Source organism: Gobio gobio (assembly GCF_949357685.1).
Source record: "Gobio gobio genome assembly, chromosome: 3".
In the NCBI taxonomy this organism is placed as follows: domain Eukaryota; kingdom Metazoa; phylum Chordata; class Actinopteri; order Cypriniformes; family Gobionidae; genus Gobio; species Gobio gobio.
Window position 1 is genome coordinate 67,319,661 of NC_137099.1, and position 21,298 is coordinate 67,340,958.

Genomic DNA, 21,298 nt, shown 5'->3' on the forward strand with positions numbered 1-21,298 from the left:
TGGTATCTTGTATACCCTGAAAGTTACAAATGTTGTTGAAAGCAAAATCTTTGGTGAACAACTTTAACACGGTTTAGCTGTTGTATCCAGGTATTTGAAAGTAAAAGCCACAGTGTTTTTTATCGACAAGGAACAAGGCTGAAACATTCCCCAGCTGGGGAATTTTACTTATTAAGTACTTAATATATGAAACACTGCATGTAATGAGTTAGATTATTTAAAATGATAGAGCTGTAATATGTGAAATGTTTGTAGACGTAGAAATCACCTGCCTGTGAGACCCACTGTTAAAAGTCTTTAAATTACAAATCTAAAATATAACTCTTTAAATATATATCAAATGTTCGCCCTTATTAATAACAGTTGCAAATGTATGAATATTTTCAGTGAACAGATTAAATAAACAAATACATTTATTCATTAATCAAGGTGATTTTATCTGACGTGACAATTAGTCAAGTAAATTAGGAGCATTAAATTCACCTTTATTTGTACCCTTACAAAAATTAACCATGGTTTTACTACAGCTTTAGCAGTGAAAGCATATAGTAACTACAAACTTAACCACAAAATCTATGGTTAGTATAGTCATGATTACCACAATTTTACCCATTACTACAATATTGCTATAGTAGAACCATGGTTTGAATAAAAAAAAAAACATATTTACTACAGTTTTGCCATAGAAAAACCATATAGTGCAGTTGACATATACATAAGTAGCTTTACAGGAAATGCAGGTTTCAATGTTACAATTAAAAAATCCAGCCAGAGATGACTGTGACTCACTGAAGTGCATCTTCTGGCAACAAAGAAATATGTCAAGCTCTATAGATGTCATGTGTTTAAAGTCGTGTTCAGTTAAACAGACAAAATAATGCTGTCCTTCAAAATTATTAAAGGGTTTGCAGATTTTCAACCCGCTTTGTACAATAGTAATATTTGGTAATATCTGTAAATAAACGTTTTCAGGCAAAAGATGACCATCCAAAAGATGAGCACTTTTTACTATTTTCAATCAAGCGCCAGCGTTAGTTCTGGCAGGCCACGTAGTCAAGCTCCGCTATCAGCTGATTGGGAAATTCTAACTCCGCCCCTCTTTCAGCTGATCTGTTTCAGCTGATCCTATGCTCTCAATTGGCTTCTCTCAAACAGGGCGGCTTACTTAAGCATAGCTTCACTTCAATCTGCCTGCTTGGACGCTTCTGCTGCACGCTGCTTTGCGATCAGGATAAGAATTTATGGTTTTCCTATGCTTTATCATCTATGCATTTTGTGCAGTCTGCTTTATCAAATCACCAAACCATACACAAGGCTTTTTAAAGTGCAATTGCCTTTCACGTTGTATTCATGTATCAAACGGAGCTACAGCAATTCTATGTTCGTTTTGAGTGAGATAAGTAGGCTATGTGTTGGCTAATGATTCAATCACGCAATGTGAGCATTATTTTGGCAAATATGTATTCGATATTTACATACTTGCGTAAGACGAACGTGAGCTGCAGCTGCATTTTCATCAGAATTATACCAGGACATGTACTATTTCATAACTATGGGAGCAGTAACAATTATGACCATGTGTTGGATACTTTCGTCAGCTTATTACTAGACTAACTGCTGTCTCGTACGTACGAATGATTTATTTATTTATTTTTCCCAGCTTACCCGAGTATGGCGGTTCAAGTCTAACGTTACAAGCTATTTCCTCAACGAAGCAACCCCACTTGCTGAGCCTGTTATTTTATCATTTGGCAAACGTTTTACTGGGTTTTGTGTCTCGGGCTCTGGGATACGTGCTCCATTGCAGCGTGTTTGCAGCGATGGGTGGCGGCCTATCGTCATGAACGTGATCCTGAGAGGTGGTCGTCAGAGAGGTATTTATTAGTTAAAATCACTCACTGCTCAAATGCATGTTTTGCTTAAAACAAGATTTGTCAGGAGCTAATTCAATGTGGAATTCGGCAAGCAAAACAGAATCATATCACAAGGAATTGAGTAGAGCGAAATATAGCGAGAGCAATTCGCCCCCACACGGTTCACCTCACATTCATTCAGGTTGTAAACGTAAACTCGCGTTTTCGTCGCATGGTTCACAAACTGTCTAATTTGGAGTTTGCATCTCTGCATTATTTTCATGGACTCTCTGAAGGTATACTAATATGTTATGTGACTGACTCAAGAACCATTTCAGAGAAATCTGCACTCCACAAATTAAGTATATCAAGCCTATGTCTCAGCTGGCAATTTCACACTCATTCATCCGTCTTCACGAAGCTAAGTTTATTTTTAACTCTGTTAAAATTATCAGGTCATTGGCAACGTAATTGCCAATGGTATCTGCATTGCTTAAGCTTAGTCGTTTTCAGTAAAATGCTAGGCTTATGGATATTGTTCTTGTCTCTATAGTTGGTATTTGTGAATTGTAACTCATTTTAAGCTAAAGTTGATATGGGAAATTGTCTAAACTATAGTTGAGATTGGGAACACATTTGTCTTAAAGCTATTATTAATATTGGAAGTGCTCGTTCTTAAAGCTATATCTAATATTGAGTGCTTGCCTTAAAGCTATACTTATATTGGAAATGCTTGTTATTAAAGTTATAGCTAATATCGGAAGTGCTTGTCTTAAAGCTATAACTAATATCGGAAGCGCTTGTCTTAAAGCTATAATATTGAAAGTGCTCATTCTTAAAGCTAAAGTTGCTATTAGAAATATTGTCTTACGCTATAGTTGAAATCGGGAACGCACTCGTTCTTAAAGCTATAATATTGGAAGTGCTCGTTCTTAAAGCTATAATATTGGAAGTGCTCATTCTTAAAGCTATAGTTAATATTGGAAATGCTTGTTCTTAAAGCTATAATTAATATAATATTGAAAGTGCTCATTTGTAAAGCTATAATTAATATCGGAAGTGCTTGTCTTTTAAAGCTATATTAATTTTCAAAGTGCTCATTCTTAAAAGCTATACTTAATATTGGGAATGCTTGTCTTAAAGCTATAATTAATATTGGGAATGCTCGTTCTTAAAGCTATAATTAATATTGGGAATGCTTGTCTTAAAGCTATAGTTAACATCGGAAATGCCTGTTATTAAAGCTGTAATTAATATGGGAAAAGCTTGTTCTTAAAGCTATAGTTAATATCAGAAGTGCTCGTCATTAAAGCTATAATTAATATTGGAAATGCTCGTTCTTAAAGCTATAGTTAATATCGGAAGTGCTTGTTATTAAAGCTATAATTAAAATTGGAAGTGCTTCTTATTAAGGTTATAATTAATATTGGAAGTGCTTGTTTTTGAAGCTATAATTAATATCGGAAATGCTTGTTCTTGAAGCTACGGTAATATCGGAAGTGCTTGTTATTAAATCTATAATTAATATTGGAAATGCTTGGTCTTAAAGCTATAATTAATATTGGAAATGCTTGTTCTTAAAGCTATAGTTAATATTGGGATATGTGTGTTCTTAAAGCTGTAATATTGGAAGTGCTTGTTATAGTTATAGTGATATTGGGAACATGCTTGGTAAAACTATAAGTATATTGGAAATAGCTTGTTGTTAAAGCTATGGTGTCAGGAACATGCTTGTCTTAAAGCGATATAGCTACTGGAAAACTACGTTTTCTCAAGCTATAGATGTTGGAAATGGGCTTGTCTTAAAGCGATATCGTTAGCTATAGTAGAGTTTGGAAACGTGCTCGTTTTAAAACTGTAGGTGCTATTGGAAACACACTTGTTCTTAAAGTTATAACTAACTTTAGAGTAGAACTTTGGAGGTACTTTTCAGATTTGATTAAGATTACCACTACACTATTTTTCTGGTGTATCAACTTGCACCGATTACTCTTTCACCCTTAGACTCACCCTAAATAATAAGCTTTTCCTCAAAGCTATAGGCACTATGGGAATTTGATATTATTAAAGCGGTAGTTTAAACCTGATATATTGCTAATACGTTTTACTCGCGGTCACATGACCTCACATTTCTTATGTATCAATTTATTCCTAGCACTTCAGCATAATCCTAAACACACTAAACTGATAGGATAAGGGGATGAACGGCGTTTTATCTCTGAATCTGACTCTGCTTTGTCATCTATGTTAGCCTACCTGAGGAGCAATCCACAAGCTGTTCAACAGGATCCATTATTTGTCTTGGAGGAGGGAAAGCTTGTGCCCAGAGTCTAGTTTGCTTCCTGTCTCCGCCTGCTATGCCTACCGCAAGCTTCACTCAGAGCATTATACAGCTCATTCTCGTGCATAGAGGCTGCTACAACTGCAGCTTCCTGCAACTGCAACTCCAGTCTCTACATTGAGGCCATGAAGCGATGTGTCTTCAGCGCTTATGATCGTTATATTTGGCCCGATGCGTGAGCCATCCATTAGAAACCTATGAGTGCTACTCCATATATAAATTTAAATTACTTATATTATTAGCTGGTTACATTCATCATGCTAGCTTCACGTAGATCGATTAGATCTTACAATTAAAATCAGTTAGACGACCTTCTCGGGACGCTTTTTTATTTCTTGGATCCTCCGTGGCTCTTCGATTAGAAGGAAGAGCCAGGGAGGATTGCCCGGTATGGTCTGTTGGGGGGATTTTCGCTACTTTCCAGTCTATTAAATAGGAGGATTGCCCCTAGAAGCTGCTGCTGTTCCCTGTTTTTGATTTCATGGAGCTCACCATGATAACGAAGGGAAATTAAGAACAGTGCCATATCGTCTATTTACTATTTATTTACTCGTATCATTAACTGTAGCTACATTCCTCGTGCTAGCTTCACATAGATTACATTTTCTCATCTTCGTATCCTCTGCTGTCTCTTCAATCAGCTGGAAGAGCCAGGGAGGATTGCCTGGTATGGTCTGTTGGGGGATTTGCTCTGCCCTCCCAGTTAAATGGGAGGTCGTCCCCAGAATCTGCTGCTGTTCCCTGTCTTGGCTTTTCATGGAGCTCATGAAAGGATGGGGAATTTGGAACAGAGCCATACCGCCAAATCTAAATCTTTACAAAATATGCAATTAAAAAATTGTACTAAATGTTTGTCTATTGTGTTTTTTGACTTTAGTGGACCTGACAGAAATCAAGCGCCAGCGTTAGTTCTGGCAGGCCACGTAGTCAAGCTCCGCTATCAGCTGATTGGGAAATTCTAACTCCGCCCCTCTTTCAGCTGATCTGTTTCAGCTGATCCTATGCTCTCAATTGGCTTCTCTCAAACAGGGCGGCTTACTTAAGCATAGCTTCACTTCAATCTGCCTGCTTGGACGCTTCTGCTGCACGCTGCTTTGCAACCCACCTCCTCCCCAGCTCCTCCTTAAATTGCTAACTTAATCATTTCATTCTGTTGTCATTGATGCATGCTCTGTTCTAAATGGGGGATTTGCTCTGCCCTCCCAGTTAAATGGGAGGTCGTCCCCAGAATTTGCTGCTGTTCCCTGTCTTGGCTTTTCATGGAGCTCATGAAAGGATGGGGAATTTAGAACAGAGCCATACCGCCAAATCTAAATCTTTACAAAATATGCAATTAAAAAATTGTACTAAATGTTTGTCTATTGTGTTTTTTGACTTTAGTGGACCTGACAGAATTGCATATAACTTTGGTCGCATCGTGCTGCAAAAGCTAGATGTCTGTTTTTGTCAGCCAAACCCCACATAAAATATTTACTTGAATTTATTTAAATTTACATTTACATTTAGTCATTTAGTAGACGCTCAGAGGGGAAGGGAGGTGAAGAAGGCGTCACAAATGTAAAACAGAGCACTTTAAAAAGCATTAATCTATCAATTTGTACAGTGAAAACTATGCAGTATTTTATATTTGATTACTTTATTAGATGTCTTTTGTAGGCCATTACCCGAACAGTAATGTTAGTAGACCTTTCCTGAGATTAAAGCACCATATTTCATTTGTATCTTTGTTTTATTGTATGTTTTCTTGTATTTATTCAACCATTTTATTTTTGTACTTTGTTTCTTTGTTCTTGTTCTTATGCATATAAAAAACAAAAGATGTCTGTAAATGCACTGGTGCATTTAAAAATAACTGGTTTATATACATTTTGTTCAAACATTTGCTGTTTATTTTGATATAGTTACATTTTCAGACTATAAAGCAATGTTAATTATGTTCTTAGTTTTTCTTTTTAGTATAAAAAAAAAGTAGAATTGTGCCCGCAGCCAATCACACACTCCGAAGGCACACAATGTGTTTTGGGGTTTCATGACCCTTTAAGGTACATCATTTGAGCTCTGTGGATCTTCTCAGTGAACTTCCTTTGAACCAGAGTCTCAGTTGTAGATGGTGATTGATTCATCTTTTTCTCCTAAACACTAGAATGTGCTGTTTTTACAGCTTGGGCTAACAACAACTGTAAAGTTGTTGTTTTTTTGTTGCATATTCTATGCTCTATTTAGAAATTGCAGACAATATTTATGTATGTAAGTACATTACAGTTTGTTATATTATATGGCACTGTATGTTGGCCTATTCTCAGACTAAAAAAGTAACAAATACAAATTTTCTGACACAAACTCACTATATGTAAATTGCTCTGTAAGAAGGGCTTAAAGGGTGTGGGAATTGATCAGGGGTTACAAACACTGACTTGGGTGTTTGTATTTGGGTATTTGGGTATTTGGTGATATCTGACTGCTACAGCTTTATTTTGCTATTGAGGATTTAGAGTAGTTATAAAAGCATAACAGGAGGGCGGTAAAACCATGTTATCATGAGATCTGGTTTGTGGAGTGTGAATGATAAGGCAATAAACCGGTTCCTCCAGATTCAGTTCCTATTTGTTTACTGTAAAGTTTTGGCTCGTTTTTTACCCAAAAATTTGTCCCAAGAAGATTGAGTGTAACCTTATTGAAATGAGCAGCCTGACACAACACAGTTCAGTCTGTTACTGTCAGTTTCATCATTGATTGAATAACTGTAATTAGAATGCAGATACATTTATTTGTTGTTCATGTGAATAACTGATGACAATATGAATAGTACTGTTAGAGATTAGAGGGTGTAACTGTTTTAGCACACAGAAGTTTTTCTATGAACTTTCAAAATGGATTAGGATTAGATGATTTTATGATCATTTAGCTCCATCTTCTGGACAGAGAACGAGCAGACAGATTTTAATAAGAGATGAAAGCAGACGACTTTACCTTTGAGTTAAGAGAATATGGCGTGGAAGACTATGAACAAATTAAAATTCAGACTTCTTAGACTTATTTGTTATTTAGCTACTGTTAAATTATGTTTTGTGGCACATTTATTATTTTATTTCTACATAAATCAACCGCAGAGATAATTCTGGTACTTTAAGATATATCAGAAGTAGCAACCAGCTATATAAAATGTTAACAAAAAAACAACAACAAAAAAACAAACAAAATAAAAACCCAACGCAGCCGACTCTGCTTGTGCGGAGCTTAATTCACCTCTTCAAACTGACAGTGGAAGTGGAATCCTCGACAGATGACATTTTCAACATTTATATTAACCACAACCTAAAATAACATCACATAAGTTCCTTATTTAATTTTTTTTTAATGTTTGTGCCTAGGGCTACTTAGTCTATAAATGCATAATTTATGTCAAGCTACACACTGTTATTTTACCGTTATTTCCTGATTGTTTAGACTTCCTGCATGTTGAACTTTTTTTTTATTTTTTATTAAAACGTTAAATTCAAACATAATCTAATTTAGATTATGTTTGATCTAAATTATTTGTACGGGGCACAACCTAACACAGGATTAGTTGTAACATACATGGTTTAAAACTTTCCACACATGCCAGAATGACGAAACTTAGTGTATTTACTAGTTAATCAACAGTATATCGAGAAACAAATGTGCCACATGTGTTTATTTTTCATCTCTGTTTTTTGTGTTTATTTAAAACTCGACAAATCTGATAGTAATGTAATCGTATATGTGTTATTGAACAGTTGAGATTGTTGTTTAATGCTGATCTAACAGCAGAAGACATGAGCCAGGTTAATCCCTGTTGTGCAGGCGGGGCATGTTGTCACAGTGAGCCCCTATTAGAAAACTACGATATTATATTCTATACTTGTATTAATTTTATTGAGAAACCATGAGAAAGAGGTGAATAATGACAGAGAATCAGTGTTCCAAAATTATTATTTATTATTATGTTCTGAACTAAGCTGTGTTCTACTGTGTTTGTTGTCAAACTCAAAAAAATAGTATAGTTTTAATTGTTAAAAATGCCATTATTTTATATGAAAAAGTTAATAATTGTACTTTATTTACAAAATATTTTAATTTGCCTTGGATATTTTTTTATTTATTTTACCAGATAACATGTTACACACACACACACACACACACACACACAGGCCCTCAAGAGAAACAAAACTGGAGGGTTTTCGCATTTTGTGGAAAGAGAGCATGATCGCATACAGAAAGGCCGTAAAAACTGCTAGATCTGCTTATTTTTTGACTATCTTAGAAGAGAACAAACACAACCCTAGGTCCCAGCCAGCACAGTCATGTGGGGCCCATATGGGCGTCACCTGGGCTGTCTAACTGGGGCCCAGCCAGTTTTGTCCTCAGTTTCCATGTAGGCCCCACATGGGCTAGCCCAGATGAACTGAACACTGCTCAGTGTGCACACTACAGGCTGTTAAATGTAACTGAATCAGTGTTGGAGTTAATGAGATAATTAAGTGATTAATAGAGTAATGACTGAATATTACTGAAGACTCCTGATGATAACAAGCAGAATCACTGAAGGACAGAGAAACACAACAGACTTCAGACACAACTACACAAAAGCATTATCAGCTTCCCTTTTTACCTATTAGATTGACTTTCTGTTATCTTAGTTTTTATTGATAATTCCCACTGAGCAAAGGTGTACGTTGAAAAGACGTCCACTGAGGAGCCAGAATGAAAGTTTTTATGACGTCTGTTTTTGACGTGCTCTGCATGTCCGATATAGACGTTCATGGAACCTCAAGGTTAAAAACTAGTTCAAATTGTGGACATATTTTCCATTTGTAATTGCAAAGCAACTCACAGAGAGTGTGTGTTTGTCCAGAAATCATGAAAATAAAAGAAACTTAGCTCACACCTTTAGACACTTTAGAAAACGTATCATCTGTAATTCACACATCTTTGGATCGTGAGAGAATCGTGGGATTCAATCCAGGATCTTCTTGCTGTGAGGAGACAGTGTTTCCCACTGAGACACTGGTGCTGCCCTTAATCACAGACATAAGACACACTTTGACTATTTCTGTCAGACGTCTACAGAAGCTCTTACTGAGAATTAACAGAGGTTTAGATGTTGATGTTTATGTTTCATTTGAAGTCACCATTGTGGTGGGAAGCGTTTGCTTTAGTTGGGCTCTTGGTCCCTGTACTTGTGTTAGCTTTTCTTTGGCTGCTGTAACTGTGAATGAGAAACACAATAGTTATGGCTGAGAAAGCAAAGATAAAGCGACTTCAGGTGTTGTCAGCTCCTTGTGGATGACTAAATCATCAGAAGTCTAGAATCTGATTTTATGCTTTTGAGTTTTGTGTTCTTGTTTGGCAAAGAATAATTTGTTTATATACTATAACCTTGTGAATCCACTGTATCGGGACTAATAGCAATAAAATAATCACTTATCCTGAAAGATGATAAAACAGCATGTGCACATTGTTTTGAGAAAATATTTCACATAGTCACACGCAGACATCAAGATTTTGCATATGATTCACAACAACGGTGACAATCATAACAAAAAAAACTTCATGCTGCAATGCATGATGGGTAGCTTCAAAGTACAAAACTCATGCTTGATTGTCACCGTTGTTGTGAATCATATGCAAAATCTTGATGTCTGCGTGTGACTATGAGAAAAATTTTCTCAAAACAATGTGCACCTGCTTTTTTATCATCTTTCAGGATGAGTGATTTGTTTATTGCTATTGGTGTCAATACAGCAGATTCACAAGGTTATAGTATATAAACAAGTTATTATTTGCCGAACAAGAACCTAAAACTCAAAAGTACAACATCAGATTCTAGACTTCTGATGATTTAGTCATTAACAAGGAGCTGACAACACCTGAAGTCACTTTATCTTTGCTTTCTCAGCCATAAGTATTGTGTTTCACACACACAGTTATAACATCCAAAGAAAAGCTTACACAAATACGGGGACCAAGAGCCCAACTAAAGCAAACACTTCCCACCACAATGGTGACTTCAAATTCACCATAAATATCAACATCTAAATCTTTGTTAATTCTCAGTAAGAGCTTCTGTAGACGTCTGACAGAAATAGTCAAAGTGTGTCTTATGTCTGTGATTAAGGGCAGCACCAGTGTCTCAGTGGGAAACACTGTCTCCTCACAGCAAGAAGATCCTGGATTGAATCCCACGATTCTCTCACGATCCAAAGATGTGTGAATTACAGATGCTACATTGTCTAAAGTGTCCAAAGGTGTGAGCTAAGTTTCTTTTATTTTCATGATTTCTGGACAAATACACACTGTCTGTGAGTTGCTTTGCAATTACAAATGGGAAATATGTCCACAATGAGCACATTCGAACTAGTTTTTAACCTTGAGGTTCCATGAACGTCTATATCAGACATGCAGAACACGTCAAAAACAGACGTCATAAAAACTTTCATTCTGGCTCCTCAGTGGACGTCTTTTCAACGTACACCTTTGCTCAGTGGGAATTATCAATAAAAACTAAGATAACAGAAAGTCAATCTAATAGGTAAAAAGGGAAGCTGATAATGCTTTTGTGAAGTTGTGTTTGAAGTCTGTTGTGTTTCTCTGTCCTTCAGTGATTCTGCTTGTTATCATCAGGAGTCTTCAGTAATATTCAGTCATTACTCTATTAATCACTTAATTATCTCATTAACTCCAACACTGATTCAGTTACATTTAACAGCCTGTAGTGTGCACACTGAGCAGTGTTCAGTTCATCTGGGCTAGCCCATGTGGGGCCTACATGGAAACTGAGGACAAAACTGGCTGGGCCCCAGTTAGACAGCCCAGGTGACGCCCATATGGGCCCCACATGACTGTGCTGGCTGGGGTATTTATTCGATACATTAACTAAAATTAAAATTGGCTAAATTAACCAAAAACTTCTGATGTTTGTAAACAGCACAGCAGTAATGACTTTATGAACTTCTTTACGTGTAAGATTGATAATATTAGGAAAATAATTATAACCATGCAGCCGTCTACTACAGTATCACATCAGACAGAGCATTGTAGTTTGTCTGGCTATCACCAGACCAAGCTCAATTTAAGATTTAACATTGGTCTGGGGAATCTGCTCTGTATTTTCTACTGCACAAGAGGCGTGATCAACGAGCATAATTCAAATGACTTCAAATTAATGAATAGTCCTTCAACCAATCAGACCACAAGAGGTGTGATCAACGGGCATAGACCCATCGCTTCTCTATCCGCCATCATGTTCAACCTGCCAATAGCGCGCCAGGTGGATAAGCCAGTCTGTGATTTGTTCCCGCAAAAGTTCCAGACTGAGTTGCAGGGCGAAATCAAATCGCTGGCAGATCAGGCGGGGTTTACCCAGTCTAGCATGTTGTCATGTTTCACTTCCATTTTCTCAGGGTAAATCAAGAAAAAAGTATACACTGTATTAATGAGGGAAAAAAACACATAATTGTACTAGACATGTTAGAAATGAATGTGGGAAAAAATAAATACTCTGAACCCCAAGTGGATTTACACAAACTGAGTCTACACACTCTCCGTTACTAGTGTAGATAACGCAATTTTCCAAACTGGTTGCAACGGATAAAACCGGGGAAAAACACAAACACGAAACTTGTAGTTTTATACACTGGTAATTCTGAAAAGTACAATGCACAGATAACATTTTAAAGGGATAGTTCACCCAAAAATGAAAATTACCCCATGATTTACTCTCCCTCAAGTCATCCTAGGTGTTTATGACATTCTTCTTTTAGACAAACACAATCAGAGATATTTTAAAACATGTCCTGGCTATCCATCATAAAAGTGCATCTATCCATCCATTCTGACGCGAAGCGATGCATTTGTGTGAGAAAAATATCCATATTTAAAACTTTGTAAACTAAAATAACTAGCTTCTGACAAACGACTGTAGGCATCGATTTACGGCAAAAGAGTAACCCCTGACCTGACGCATGATGCATGGCGTATTGATGAATGCAAAAGCGCAGAGGATAGAGCAAAACAAAACACTGGTCATGAATTAGAATTTAAAACAAGTATTTTTTAAAGAGAAATGGCGAAGGATTTCGATATAAGAGAAGAGAGGCTTGAGTTTGTTGCCCAGCACTATTTGCTTGAACCGCGAGAGGCGTGAAAGCTTGCAATACTCCTACATCATGTGACATACGTCATACATCGCGTCAGGGGTTATTCTTTTGCTGTAAGTCGACTTACGTAGGCTGTCTGCCGGAAACTAGTTATTTTAGTTTTTAAAGTTTTGAAAATGGATATTTTTGCACTTTTATGGACTTAAAAATAAATCAGCCATTCACTGCCATTATAAAGCTTGGAAGAGCCAGGACATTTATTAATATAAGTCTGATTTTATTTGTCTGAAAGAAGAAAGTCATATACATCATGGGGTAATTAAATTTTTTGGGTGAACTATCCCTTCAAGTTACTTCTGTTTTCTGAAAGTAGTAATTGGTGTCATAAATGAATTTTGTTTTAGCCTATTGTCAGGAACTATCATACATGACGGATAAAAAAAATCACAATTATCATGCTTAGCTTACATTTATAATTTAATGAATAAATAATTAAATAATAAAACAACCTAGCCTATATACAGTTTATTATGTAATGTAATTTGATTTCAAATGAGGAAAGTGGATTCAATCTAAAGAGCTCAAAAAAATTCTAAAGTTAAAGGCAGCATCCACAATTGAAGGCACGCTGTCCGCAGACAGAGAGTCAAAGACCGGCTCTATACCAGCATGAAGATCAAGTATGAGAGATTATTTGAGGGACTGAAACTCCAAGAGAATGAAGCCCTCCTAAACAGGATCTACACACAGCTCTAAATCATAGAGGGAGAGAGAGAAGGAGTGAATGAAGAACATGAGGTTTTACAGATGGAGAAAACAGCCAGAACACAACACTCACAAGAAACTCCAATCTACTGCAATGACATATTTAACGCCTCACCTGGATACTAATATATAACCGTTAACCGACAGTAAGAATTTTTTAACATTAATAGCCTACTATCTTTTGCTGTAAGATTAAAAAACGCACTAGACATATTTTTAGTTTTATTTAATAATTCAGAAATAATACCAGCAACATAAAGCGAAATGTTAAAATGGACAAAAATTATAAACACAAGCCTTTAAAACATTTTAGTTCCCCCCTTTCCCCAAAACAAATCTTTTAAATGTAACCGTATTCAAAGCAGAACAAGAATAAAGAAATATAAGTTAAAACAAATTAACCACATTTTTCCATATTTGTGTATTTAGATGCTAAACTATTATTTATTATTTAAGCGAAGCTTGTCACATGCTTGTCACGCACAATCCAATATAGATTAAAAAAAATAATCTTGAGCCAAAATGTGCCACAATGGGCTTTAAATTGAGGAATTTTTCAATTGAAATTGAAGTTTTTATATTTCAAATTTAGCAAAGTTTTTATATGTTTGGTTGACTGAACAGGCTGCGATGTCAAGTTTGCAATGCTAGAAGATGTAGTGTGCGTGAGGTGCCGGGGTGATTGTTGACCAGTGGTTCGGGGGCACAGTGACCAAAGTGGCTGGGCCCCCTGTGGCGCAGACACTGACATTTGTGCATATTTTGTATGCACAAAGTCAAGTCAAGTCAAGTCAACTTTATTTATATAGCGCTTTTTACAATGCAGATTGTTTCAAAGCAGCTTCACAGTGTTAAACAGGAAAATAATTCAACTGAATTTTATTCGGCCGTACAGCCGCTCCGGAGAAAATGGTGATGTCATCTAGCTCATTTCAATTGTCATACAGTGACAATGTGGGCATTAGATTAGTAATTAGATCAGTAATTTAGTTTATATGATTAATTTAGTTTAGTACTTAGTTTTATTTGGATATTTAGTTGAAAAATTTTGTGCATTCTGTCAGAAAGTGAGGCTGATTCCACTGAGTCTGTACCTTGTGCTCACCCAAAATGTATTTCTTTAAATTTACAGATTTCAATGTGTTAAAATTCATTGTATCTTTTATGTATTGTGTTTCCTCAAACAGATCACTGATTCCAGAGAGGATGGATGGAGGCGCTGCCTCTAAAATGAGTCTCCATGAGGAGAGAGAGGATCAGACAGAGAAAGCAGCATCTGCAGTTTTCAGCTGTGTGTCTTTGAAGAGTAACAACTCTATGAGGCAACCTCCTTCATTGAGTGGTGGAGCAGTGACCTCTGACACCAAGTAAGATGCTATTTTAACAACAAAAAACAATAGCGTAGAGATGTAACATTTTTTAACTGATTAGCATTTTAGACTATTTATGGTAGATGTGTATATGCAACTTTTAATCATGAATATTATTGAGAGACATTTTTATAGTTGAGTTTTGATTATGCGCTAATTCGAATTGATTTGCAGACAGTCGGTCAGAACTGTGTAATGACATCAAGTGGAGGAAATTCACTTTGCAGACTCCAGAATCTCTTTAAATGATTTTACTGATGATTATTCAAATTGAACAGGGTTGGTTCTGGAACAAAATACAGAAATATACATGAATGTACTTTTGACATTTTACAAGTCTGATTATAACACAACCATTTAGAGCCTTTTATACAGGTTCTAGGCAAATAAATAGAACAGCTATTCTATGAATGCCCACAAGATGGCGCCCTTCACGCATTAACGATACCTGAAAACATTTAATCCATAACAAACAAATACTCTTCAATTGCAAATTAACACTCTGAAACATTAGCATATTTCACTTTACATCGTGTGCATTTCTTGCAGTGACTATAATAGACATTCAAGAAATAACAGGATGGCAGAATTACGTAAATAATCCCGAGAATGCACTTTAATATAGCTCTAGATGCATCCAAACCGCAGCATGAAACAATCTGCGTATTTTAAAGAACTGATACTATTACTTTGTATTCACGCACACTATATTACATCAGGAATTTGCGATGAAGTTGATTTATCTCGGGACAGCTCGTGTTCACTACATCTACTCAGTGCACCTGCTTTTTCTTCTTGCCTTTCTGCCTTGGCATGTGATCTGTGTTGACGTTACGGGATGCGATTGGTAAAATATCTGAGAAGCTTTTTAACAGTTGTCAATATATTTTTTTCAACCATAGATTCACAAGTATTAAGATAATATATGTCATTAACATATTTTATTTATCAAAATATCACTTGGTAACTGTCACATTTATGTTCTGTTTAGTTGTTTCTGTCATGTCTGTATTAGTTCTCATTAGTTACTATTGTGTCTGATTAGATAATCTCTGTCCAGCTGTTCCTGTTTAGTGTCCTCATTTACAATGTGTATTTATTCTCCCTGCTCTGTTCTGTCCTCGTCGGTTGTTGTTTATATTGAAAGTGAATGTGAAGGTTTTTCCTGAGTTTGTTATTAAAGACTGTGTATTTCATCATCTCCTTCGTTGTATGCTTTCTACAGTCACTTATCTGTAACCGTAACCTATACACATATTTAACTGTCAGAGTGAAGGGAGTGTTCACATAATTCACACAGAATAAAGAACAATGCAGGAGTTAACGAACTAACATTTTAAAATTAAGAGCAACATTCCAGTGTTGGCCAGGTTTCAATAGTGCATGATGCACGGAAAAATAGTTTTGCTAAATATTTTCTTTTCTGTTCCACAGAAAAAAAATACATAGCGTTTGAATGTTTTGAGTTTTTCATTGAAAATGTTTTTCTTTGTCTGTTTCTTAATTTCTCTGAAGAGAGGAGAGAGATGGCCTGATCAGATCTGTGAACTCTTGTCATACCCACATCACACAGCAGGAGGAGACTGAAGACCTGCAGAAACCAGTAAATGATGGACTACAGAGAGTCAAAGACCGGCTCAAAACCAGCATGAAGAACAAGTATGAGAGTTTATTTGAGGGAAACAAACTGCAGCAGAATGAAGCCCTCCTGAACAGGATCTACACACAGCTCTACATCATAGAGGGAGAGAGAGAAGGAGTGAATGAAGAACATGAGATTTTACAGATGGAGAAAACAGCCAGAACACAAGACACTCCAATCTACTGCAATGACATCTTTAAAGCCTCATCTGAACCAGGCCGTGAGGAGAAAGACCAAATCAAGACTGTTCTTACTAAAGGGATCGCTGGAATTGGAAAAACCATCTCTGTGCAGAAGTTCATTCTTGACTGGGCCGAGGGAAGAGCCAATCAGGATGTAGATTTCATGTTTCTGCTTCCATTTCGAGAGCTGAACTTGATCCGAGATCATCAGTACAGTCTTCACAGACTTCTGCTGGACTTTCATCCTGAACTTCAAGATCTGGACTCAGAGATTTATGAGCAGTGTAAAGTTGTGTTCATCTTTGGTGGTCTGGATGAAAGCAGAATCACACTGATGTTTTCAGACACTCAGAAAGTTTCTGATGTAACTGAGACTTCATCAGTGGATGTGTTGATGTCAAACCTCATGAAAGGAGAGCTGCTTCCCTCGGCTCTAATCTGGATCACCTCCAGACCAGCAGCAGCCAATCAGATCCCCTCCAAATACATCAACCGTCTGACAGAGATTCAGGGATTCAATGAGCCTCAGAAGGAGGAATATTTCAGGAAGAGAATCAGTGACGAGCATCGAGCCAGCAGAATCATCTCACACATCAGAAGAGCAAGAAGCCTCCACATCATGTGCCACATACCTGTCTTCTGCTGGATCTCATCCACTGTGCTTCAAAAGCTCCTGAAAGAAGATCTGAGTGCAGAAATCCCTCAAACTCTGACTGAAATGTACATCCACTTCCTGCTGATTCAGATCAACATGAGGAATCAGAAGTATGAAGAGAGAGATCCAGAGAATCTCCTGCATTCCAACAGAGAAGTGATTGTGAAACTTGCTGAAGTGGCTTTCAAACAGCTGATGAAGGGCAATTTGATGTTCTATGAGGAGGACCTGAGAGAGAGCGGCATAGACGTCACTGACGCTGCAGTGTATTCTGGGATTTGCACTGAGATCTTTAAGGAGGAATCTGTGATTCATCAGAGGAAAGTCTACAGCTTCATTCATCTGAGCATTCAGGAGTTTCTCGCTGCGTTCTATGTGTTTTACCATTATGTCATGAAAAATGTCGATACATTGCAGTTTTGTGATCTGATGCATAATCTGCATAGAGATGCAACTGATAAAGCTCTCGGCTGTAAGAATGGACAGCTGGATTTGTTCCTGCGGTTCCTGCTGGGCGTCTCACTGGAGTCCAATCAGAGACTCTTACAGGATCTACTGACACACACAGAGAACAGCTCAGAGAGCATCAGGAGAACCACACAGTACATTAAAGAGAAGATCAAAGATGGACATGGACTCTCCACTGAAAGATCCATCAATCTGTTCCTCTGCCTGCTGGAAGTGAAAGATCAGACTCTGTCCAGAGAGATTCAGGAGTTTGTGAAATTAGACAAACACTCGGAGGAGAAACTCTCTCCTGCTCACTGCTCATCAATCGCCTACATGCTTCAGATGTCAGAGGAGGTGCTGGATGAGCTGGACCTCAATAAATACAACACGTCAGATGAGGGGAGAAGAAGACTGATACCAGCTGTGACCAACTGCACAAAAGCTCTGTGAGTGTTAGAAAGAAGAAAATATTTCTGCAGAGCAGCATGATCCTTTCTGAAACATTATTATCATTTATGTTAACATGAAATAAAGTTATATTGAATTTTGAAATGTAATAATTTGAAAATAATTGTTTTACTCTCTTTCAGTCTTGCTGGCTGTAATCTGATCAGTCAGTCCTGTGAAATTGTGTCATCAGCTCTTCGATCCTCAAACTCTGTCCTGAGAGAGCTGGACCTGAGTAACAATGACCTGCAGGATTCAGGAGTAAAGCTACTCTCTGATGGGCTGAAGAGTCCAAGCTGTCGGCTGCAGATACTGAGGTTTGTGAACAGAGTGTGCATTCCTGGGTAGATTACTTACAATTTGTAGACTGATTACACAATCCAGATTACATGTAATCAGGTACTACCCAGCACTTTGAAACGTGGGTGTTTTTACACAAAGACAAATCATTTTGCATTCCATCTATTCCGGGGCTGTTCAAACATAATGTGTTTTTCAACATGCATTGCTGGAAAGTGAAACTTTGTGTAATGTTATTTTATATTTCAGAATTTAAAAAAAAACATTACTTACCAGTCATTCTAGCTGGTGGCCAAACAACTCCGAAATATATTAATAATAATAATAATAATAATATTCTTTAGAAAAAATATTTCCATGTTTGATCTCTGCAGTGTTCTGGTATCATGTATGTGTAGTGTTTTCTACATTAAAATCATAATGCAGGATGTGCTTTTTGTTATTGACAGTGTTTTTAATGTCCTGTGTATTTCAACTTTATACGCTAAAGCTGAGAATGAACTTCTATTGTCTGTGTTTGGCTCTGGCTCGCGGACAGTCAGTGTGATATTATTTTTATGCAGTTTGTTCGCACAGACAACAGTGCATGTACGAGTGATTTGAGCCCTGCACTGAATGTGTTTATTCGAGCTTACAGACAATAGAGTAGGCAAGTTAGTATCAGTGGAATTATTCTTAATATATATAATTAATCGACACAAGAGTTGTACACATATTTTTTAATAAATCCTTAGGTAATTCACATAATTTGATCACATCTCACTTGTAGGAGCAGTACAGGTGCAAGTAAAACATTTTTTATAAATGTTTAATAAGCACCTTGCTCAGGTTTGTGTGGGCATCTGGTGTCCGCAATCTTCTTGAAAAATAAATATTAAATAAATGTTAAATATAAGTTAAGTGTTTAAATGACATTTAAACGACTAAAAGCTAGGGAGCCCTAGGGATCTATACATTTACCTCATACTGTACTCACACTGCCTCGTGCGCAAAAAAAAGCCGGTCTTAAGTGATAAAAGTTAGACATTGATGTGAATTGCTCGTCAATTCTGTCAAATTTTTTAAATATTTTAAAATAGCTTGTTTGGTACTTTGCCCATATTCAAAAAGTTTGATTATTCATTCTTATTTTGGATGTGATTTCAGCAATCACCATAGAATATAAAATATTTCAAAATTTTAATGTGTAATTCTAATGCAACCAAATATATATCTTGCTGTAGGTTGTCTGGCTGTATGGTGACAGAGGAAGGCTGTGGCTATGTGTCTTCAGCTTTGAGCTCAAACCCCTCATATCTGAGAGAGCTGGATCTGAGCTACAATCACCCAGGAGAGTCAGGAGTCAAGCTGCTCTCTGAAAAACTGAATGATCCAAACTGCTCACTGCAGATACTCAAGTATGTTTGGTTGTCTGATACATTTGTTTGTGTGTGTTTGTGTATAGTAGGGATTGGTTTTACTCTTAACTATTAAGATAAACACTGCATTGTTATCTTGTCTAACATAGATTCTCAACCATTTTTGCCCAAATTTGTATATAATGCAATGATAAATTAAATACTTTTACCTTTAATACTTTAATACTTTACTTTTACCTTAATACTTAATAAATACCTTTGTAGCTATTAATAAGCTATTAATTAGATCAACGTGAATGTCAGAGATTTGTTTGTGTTAGTGTTAATGAGGTTCTCCTGTTTCTCTGACACTTTTTAAATGTCTGGTGTGTGTGTATATTTGTCTAGTTTGAATCATGGAGAACATTTCAGGATCACACCAGGACTGCAAAAATGTAGGTCTTCAAACACATGCATTTAATATATCTTAAAAACTGTGGACAGTACAGCTCTAATTTTTCTTCTTGTGTTCAGATGCCTGTGATCTCAGACTGGATCCAAACACAGCAAATGTTAAACTCATTCTGTCTGGGAGTAACAGAAAGGCAACACTTGTGGAAGAGCCACAGCCGTATCCTGATCATCCAGAGAGGTTTGAGAATTATGAACAGGTTCTGTGTGGAGAGAGTCTGACTGGACGCTGTTACTGGGAGGCTGAATGGAGCGGCTGGGTTGATATAGCAGTGACATATAAAGCAATCAGCAGGAAAGGAAGAAGTGATGATTGTGATTATGGACTCAATAAAAAGTCCTGGACTTTGAGCTGTATTAAAGGCAGGTTCACTGTCTGGTATGATAAAATCAGCATTGATATTCCTGTACCTTTACCACAATCTAATAGAGTAGGAGTGTATGTGGATGTGTCGGCTGGCACTCTGTCCTTCTACAGCATCTCTGACACACACACACTCACACACTTATACACATTCAACACCAAGTTCACTGAACCCCTTTATGTTGGCATTGGGGTTTTTTATTCCAACTGCTCAGTATATTTGTGTTAGATTTAACAATCTACAGCAGAGAAATAGCAAGGAACATTTCTCACACACCAAGTGAAATATACAGGGCTTGTACAAGGTGCTCGAAGTACTTGAATTTGACTTTTTTTATATTTATGTTCTTGAAAACACTTGAAAATAGACATTTATGAAAAGGTACTTAAAACGTGTTTGAATGATCAAAAAACAATATATATGAAATTAGTGTTTTTACTTGTTAAAAAACACAAATATCATATTTTAGCAAATCTAACACAGTAGTTTGTCTGATATAGATTTAGAGCCATTTCACGTGGCTGAGTGTGATATTGTTCATGTATTTCCAAGTATTTAATATAGCTTTCATATTTCAAGTCAATCATATATTCATATGATTTCCCATGATGACAGGATTCAGAGCTGGTCAATGGATTGATTTCTTTGAAGTCAAGCTGCTTTGCTTGTTGGTTGTGTTGTTGTTCAAATGAAAATAATTTCTTTGAAATTTTTAATGAATGGTCTACTAATTCACACTTAAAGTCAGTCCCTTGCTGCCACCTGCTGGCATAACTATGTGACCTGCACTAAAGTCAAAAATGAAATTCACCCATCGTGTCCTCAGAGGCTCTGATGCCGGGAGTCTATGAGACTTGTGTGTTTGTTGGATTATCAACAGAACATTAGTCATGTTTTTGGCGCAGACATTGTAATTATCGAGCCCTGATACAGCGAGTAAACAGAAATGTCGTCTCTGCTAAATGGGCCAATCATCAACAGTCACGGGCAGGGTCATCCC

The 21,298-nt window shown here is 36.8% G+C and overlaps 1 protein-coding gene across 1 annotated transcript in view; it reads left to right on the top strand.

Moving 5' to 3' along the window:
* LOC307123820 (NLR family CARD domain-containing protein 3-like) overlaps positions 1 to 20,526 on the top strand; it is a gene marked incomplete at its 3' end in the record, with an annotated part of 63,356 nt that extends 42,830 nt beyond the window's left edge. The window contains exons 2-6 of the mRNA XM_079812539.1: positions 16,038 to 17,824; positions 17,969 to 18,142; positions 19,349 to 19,522; positions 19,871 to 19,917; positions 19,997 to 20,526. Coding sequence (XP_079668665.1) covers positions 16,098 to 17,824; positions 17,969 to 18,142; positions 19,349 to 19,522; positions 19,871 to 19,917; positions 19,997 to 20,526 — 2,652 coding nt within the window. The 5' untranslated portion in view covers positions 16,038 to 16,097. The remainder of the gene's footprint in view (positions 1 to 16,037; positions 17,825 to 17,968; positions 18,143 to 19,348; positions 19,523 to 19,870; positions 19,918 to 19,996) is intronic.
* Positions 20,527 to 21,298: the final 772 nt, after the last annotated feature.